The sequence below is a fragment of the Rhea americana genome, unplaced genomic scaffold, assembly GCF_003343005.1.
Source record: "Rhea americana isolate MKP2758 unplaced genomic scaffold, rheAme1 scaffold_26, whole genome shotgun sequence".
Lineage (NCBI taxonomy): Eukaryota > Metazoa > Chordata > Aves > Rheiformes > Rheidae > Rhea > Rhea americana.
The window spans coordinates 6999145-7005899 of NW_028186379.1; the positions used below are offsets into that span (position 1 = coordinate 6999145).

Sequence of the window (6755 nt, forward strand, 5' to 3'; positions counted from 1 at the left end):
CTTCATCTAACTTAGACAGTGGTCTTTGGGTCAGGATTTGTTTTAACAGGACCTCATAGGAACTACTGCATTGTTATCATTGTTATTATTAAAACTCTTGTGCTTGCACACAGTTGTCATTTTTATGCTTTGAGTAACAATGTGATTTATCTATTTATTTATTTATTTTTATTTTTTTACTTTTTGGCCACACTTGCAGGAATCTTGGAATGTCTTAAAACATTTTTTTTTTTAGCCAGGATTAGCATTTGTATATCTTCTGCCATTGACTTCCTTAGGTGAAAAGGAGTAATCTTAGAGCAAAGTTSTGTTGTTTTTACCTTAATTTCCTTTTTTCCCAGCATCACAGAAAGTTGCATTGTTTCCCTGTTCTCTGCTGAATTACTTATCTGTGTCAAACAAGTCAGTTACTAAGTTTATTGTAAATGAAGGTAATTGTAAACTCGCATAAGAGGTTTAGAAAGGCTGAGAAGATAGATATCTATGTTTTAATATTAGTAGAGGCAAAATTTTAACAAAACTCCTCAGATTTTATCTGAGCAAGTTGATTATAGTAACTGGAGAGACTCCCTAATTGTAAATATTTTTCTGATTTTGAAATGAAAAAAGAAAATGGGAATTTAAGTGTGGTTGAGTTGGCCTGGAGATTCAACTATTAGTTATCAGGCTGACCATTGTGCAGCATTGTAACACTGCACATGTACTGAAAGTGGAATTTCTGGTCTTAAATGATAACACGTGAAGTTGATATACCATTTCATTATAAAAATAACAACGTTAAACAGTTTTGTTTTAGCACTTTGATACTGAGAAGGTAGTTATAAATATGAAGAGTTCTTAGATATTTGGAATTTTATGAATGTATGTTTTATGATGATCCTAGAGCTTTCAATTTTGAAAGATAGTGTGGGACTTCAGTATGTGGGTGCAGGCCAAACATTGGAAGATTGAAGTCCATGGTTTAAAAATTAARTAAAATTCCATACTCACTAATGGTACTAATTAACAAGAGGTTAATATGTGAACTGCTTTAATTCATAATACTTTAGTCATCTATTTCTATGGGGTTTTGCTTCATGTTTTGTTTCAGACATCTTTTTTGTTTTGTTTTTGTTTTGTTTCTTATCCATTTTCAATTCTAGAACAACCAGAGAATGGTAATGATGCTACTGAATTGGGCAACTTTATCATACCTGAGATTAGTGTCACAAATGTGGCTGGAGAGAGAACCGGGAATGGGGAAAAAAGCAGAGCACTAGCAGAGAATGATGTTCAGCATTTGCAGGGTGTACAGGAAACAGCTACAGATCCTAGAACTGACAGCAAAGGCATACCAGAAATCAGGAGGCAAAAATCTGTAAGAAAAATGATGGAGGATGGAATAAACTCATCTGGCAGAGTGCAGTTTTAGCAGAGCACTTGTAGCTGCACTCTAAGGTACCGCTGTTGATTGAAAGGGTCACTGCTGCATGTTTGGAGAATTAAAGTATGCAGTTAATATTTGCATGTGTAATAACGCAGATGCATGTATTGCACACAGATTTGTCTGTGCCGCAGACAATGATGTACTTACAAGTAGATAATTTGGAGCAATTACACTGTGAGACTCAACATTATTTTGAGTTTATTAAGCATATTTATTGGGTTTATAAAATCCAGTGATCAATGGAATGAAGAAAGCTAACCAAATGAACGTGAAAAGCGTCTTGCTTYGTATGTCAGATTTCCCCAAATTTCACTTTTCATGGTGTATGGGAGTTTTCATGTTCCACTGTGCTCGAGTTTCCAACTCGTACCATCAGATCTATGATGCAGAAGGTGACCTTTCAGTCCTAAAGCATTCTCGAGTTGCTAAATGTGCAGGTGCCATATTAGGTGTTCTGGGGCACTGATCACATATCTTTATAATTAATGAGCTTTGCAAAATAGTATATGGGAGCACTTGCTCAAAATAAAATTTATACTTTTTTTAGTTTTGTGTGGTATCTTCTAATATGTTTCTAATCTCTTGCATGAATTAACAAGACTGCATTTTTTTCAAAATCACTGCAAAATGAGATTGTGGGCATGCTTTTTGATTGAATTAATGCAGCATTATTTGCTGTAACTTTGTATCCTAATGAATTGTATTCCAAAATTTAATTTAATAGGTAAGTGTTCTGTCTTCTGTTTGCGCTCTCTTCTCTTACTTTAAAGCTTCATGCTTGTAAATATCAAAATCTAGTAATCATAAAATCATTAAATATGAGAAAGTCAAATGTTAATTTTTTTTTCCTTATTCTACCATGCAGATAATAGTGATTTAGCAATTGAAGAAGAACTGATAGAAGTATCTGAAACTGATGAAGGATTTTACTCTAGGGCTACTTCTAGCACAAGTCAATCTGCCTTATTGAACAGCAACAGCACCARCAGCAAGAGCCTTTTGGGGAAGAGCCAACGAAGATCTGGAGGAAGCAAAGCTGGAGGGAAAGAAAAAGAAGGGGAAACCTGCAGAGAACATTTGTCACGAAAACAAACACAGAGAGCCATGAGTGAGAACCTAGAGCTTGTCTCTCTGAAGAGATTGACRCTGACAACTAGCCAATCCTTGCCTAAACCTGGCAGCCATAGTTTGGCCAGAACTACCACTACTGTTTTTAGTAAATCCTTTGAACAGGTCAGTGGTGTCACAGTTCCAAATAATCGTGGTGGTGTATCTGGTACAGAGGCAAACAGGTTCTCGGCTTGTAGTCTTCAGGAGGAAAAACTGATATATGGAGCAGAAAGAGCAGATCTTCCTATTTCAAGTAAACAACCCAGTCAACAGCGACCTCCTAGTATTAGTGTAACTTTATCAACAGATTGACATTGTTAAATTGGCCAGTATGAGTAATAAATCTGAGGGTTTTATGCTGATGGGGGTACCATACATTAAGCTCCTTAATATGCTATATATTACCACCTTAAACCTGAAGCTCATAAATTCTTATATTTGGCTCCCATTTGACAATAAGAATGAGTAGTTACAGTTCTAATTATTTTGCATCAACTTCTAATAGCTTGGAAAGTACCTCTTTGACTTACTATATTTATACCCCTGCTTGTTTACRGCTTCATGTAACGCCAATTTAACAAACATCAATTGGTTGTTTAGCCACTGACCAAGATGTGTGGCTTTCTACAAATGCACAGTATGGGAACAAATAGATTCCCTTTGAGATTTTACTCTTCATTACCAGCGGGCATAAGTAAAACTGCAGAGGTTATTTAGTAGGAGCCTTGTGATGTGGGCATGAAATTTTGCAACAGGATTGTAACAACATAACACTTTCTTGTGTTAGTCATAAGAAAGCTGTATTTACACATAGAGGTAAAACTAGAAACATCAGTGTTCTGTCAGCTTTTGTAACAGTAGTTAGTTCACCTGGCAATACTTTGTATACCTACTGGTTTGCATTATAGATGCATTATAGTTTGTGTATACACCTCCAAAACTGGGCCAGAAGTCATACAGTAGCAGCACTTGTGGATGGGAGTTCCTGTGAATTGCTCTAATAGTCACTTGTCAGACTGCCAGTAGTCTGACAGTCTCTATTTCTTTCAGATTCTTAAATATTGGGCGCAAAGCTACTCAGTGAAAAGTCACTGTCATCWGTACTTCTGTTCATGGGGAAGAAATGTGCTCATGTAACGGTATCATGTAGAAAATAAGTGAACCTTTTGCACTGAATCAAGCAAATCAGGAGTGTGAATGTGTTTAATGAACTTGCTACTTGAGGCTAAGAGAATACTACCAAAGGATGTGTACTTCCAATAACTTGCAAACACAAAGGGAAATTATAATTTAAATGTAACTAGCATTATAATTGCTAATCTCATATATCTGTTATTCTTCTCATTTGCCTGTTTGAGATTACTTAATTTCAAACCTTCATGTAGTCTGATGACCTCATTTGTTACTAACTTCTGTAACCTTGAGATTGTAACTGAAAATCACATTAAAACTGTTTATGCAGAAATTTGGAGAAGCAACAGCTGACAAAAGCACTTCAGTAGTAGTGACTATCTGACAGAACACATATGAGTGGAGAAACAGGATGAAGATGCAATGTGTGTTTATTCCTAGGTGACCAGATTTCCAMAGGTAGCAATCCCTTATTGCCAAGAATATAAGAAGGCCTTGTAATAGCAACCAGTAAAATTTCAGTAAGCTTTCTTATTTGCYTAGGGGTAAGTTTAGAATTCCCTTTTTATTTAAACTGAAGCACAAGTAACCTAAACAGCTCATGTTATACTAGTGGTTTGTAGCTTCTTTAATTAATGAAAAGAGATGAAGATGTGTAATTGATGGTGTTAAACAAGTTGTTACCGAAAATAGACTAATACAAATGGTCTCTGGAGCATGCATAACCACAGGAAATGGAAGAGTTTCAGGCAGCTAATAGCTGACATTGCTTAGTACTATGCATTATTCTGAATGTAGAGCTTTTCCTTAAGATTTGTTTTAGATGTTATGAGCAAATAACCTGTGGAACTTAAATCTGCCTCCTGATCTGCTCTTGCAGTAAAGTATTTAGGAATATTTTGAATATATTAATATTTACATTGAAAAAAAGAAAAAATAAGGTTAAAGTTGACAGATGTTTGTTACAGTATTAATCATGAACTAGCATTAAGGAACTATTGTTTCTAAGTACTGTTTTTCTTTCTTTCTTTCTTTTTAAGATCACAATTATCTCCATAGTAGACACTTTCAGACTGAGTGTTCATATAAAGGATGTTTATTATACTTGGAAGATCTAGCCACTTTAGCTTTCTGAAGCATCTAAAATTCCATAAAATACAGAGATGTAGTGTAATGTTTACAATGCTGTTGGCCTCAAGTCAGGCAGTGTTATAGTAGTTAGCTTACCCTTTTATTTTATACAGCCAATTATTCTAATCTTGGTCTGGTTTGAATCCAAAATGAGAGCTCACACTGTACAGCTGAAATTACATGAGGCTTCATATCTTTTTATAAAAATGATTAAAGGGAAGTTTGTTGGTACTAAAGGGCTGCTGCTTCTATACACATGTGGCTTCATGTAAATATGTGTGCATTAATCTCTGGATCAACTTATACAATGAGTATGTTTTTCATGAACTGACATCATATGTTGAGACTGAGTTTCTTTTCTGATGAAGTAATAAACTTTCAACTGTACTTCTTAAAAAAAAAAAAAAATGAGGGGGGAGAGGAGAAGGGGGTCAAATTATGTATTTTGTCCAAATACCCATTGAGTTCCAGAAGACAAATATTGCACTGTTTCTAGTGTAGCATTGGAGTAGAGGTGGGAAGGAAGCTGTGGTAGTAATTATTTCCTGCTACTTACAAAATTGTGAAGCTCTTYTGTTTTTGAGCGTTATCTGATCATTTTAGACTGATTAATGAAAAGTGTATATTAAGTAGGGGCCTTCTAATGGTGTAAGGAAACTATCTTAAAACATAGCGTATTCTGCTCTACCCCAAAGAAGGTAGTTGTGATAAATATGTTCCAAATGTCATACATAGCTGCAATGTTCTGCAGAATGAATGTTAAATAGGAGTGAATCATCTCAATTTATAATAAAAGAGAAGCTGTTTAATGCTAATGTTTAAAACTGACCTTACATTTTTAAATCAAAGGGAACTGTTTCCAGTGATGGCTTTGAACAACACCATTAGCAAAACTGTACTGAAAGCTGAGTAGAACTGCTTTCATTTTGAGAATCTGTAGCATTTGTGTAAAGAGTGTATGTCTTCCCACCRCTTCCTCTGGGGCTGCAATGGCTTTTCTGAAGGGCTTTTTCCAACAAGATTTGACAGATACAGAAATATATTATGATTTTTGCCCCTTTCTATCCAAGGAAGTCTCTTCTGACCTCTCTGAGGATTTTAGAAAGTTCTAACTTCATTATCTAATATCTTTTGTCAATGTTTGAGGCTTACAATGCTATATATAGATGTGTAATATATTGCCTTTTGTATTTGTATAACTATATTTCCAAGACAGCTAAATAGATGTGTACATTTCTTAACATTCACCAAAGTTTCTGAAATAACTGCATCAGTTTATGGTTGTTAGTCTTCACCTGAGAGCCTGAGATAAATAAATGTGCCACACTTTCTTGTATTCTGCAGCTTATTGAGTGACACTTTAGTAATGCAGTATTTCACTTTTTTACAGAGTAAAACTCATTTTTAATTGTACATGAAAACTTACATTCCTAGTGTATAAACTRCAAGCTTGTGTGATGTTTTGTGTTTAATACTATGGTTGATGAAATAAACTGGATTTTTTTGAAGTTGTATACTTTTGTAAATACTTTGTACAGTTGCAAACTTTGCCTCTCTTTTACAGACTTTGCTGAAATACACATTAGGTAGCACTACATTGTTTGCCATTCATTATACACATTCAGAAGTCACTGAAGATTGACCATATATGACTTAAAACATGCTGGATACCCATGTTACACACAGGCTCTGCTAGTACAGCCATGTCAGTTAAGACACCATGACTCAACCTCTTGGCTGATAAACGCTTACTGGCTCACAAATATCTATAAGCAGATGAGTTGTAAACTGGCTGATGTCAGAAGTGGACTGTCCTGTCAATAATGCRTCACCACTGGTGTAATTCTGATAGCTGTGATGTTGGTTTAATATAACAGTATTTTATTTTTGATAGTGCAGATTATTGCTGTGTAAACTACGTCTTCATTAGCATTTCTGTCCAGCGGTTTCTACTATR

General features: G+C 35.1%; 1 protein-coding gene across 7 annotated transcripts in view; it reads left to right on the plus strand.

The window, feature by feature from the left end:
- Positions 1-6306, plus strand: part of HYCC1 (hyccin PI4KA lipid kinase complex subunit 1) — a 46975-nt gene extending 40669 nt beyond the window's left edge. For 6 of the 7 annotated variants that reach the window (XM_085307605.1, XM_085307604.1, XM_085307601.1 and 3 more), the window contains one exon: positions 2292-6306. In XM_085307605.1, coding sequence (XP_085163731.1) covers positions 2292-2848 — 557 coding nt within the window. In that variant the 3' untranslated portion in view covers positions 2849-6306. Of the gene's footprint in view, positions 1-1142; positions 1438-2291 lie in introns of all 7 variants that reach the window. The other variant, XM_085307608.1, reaches the window with a different exon arrangement.
- The last annotated feature ends 449 nt before the right edge of the window (positions 6307-6755 follow it).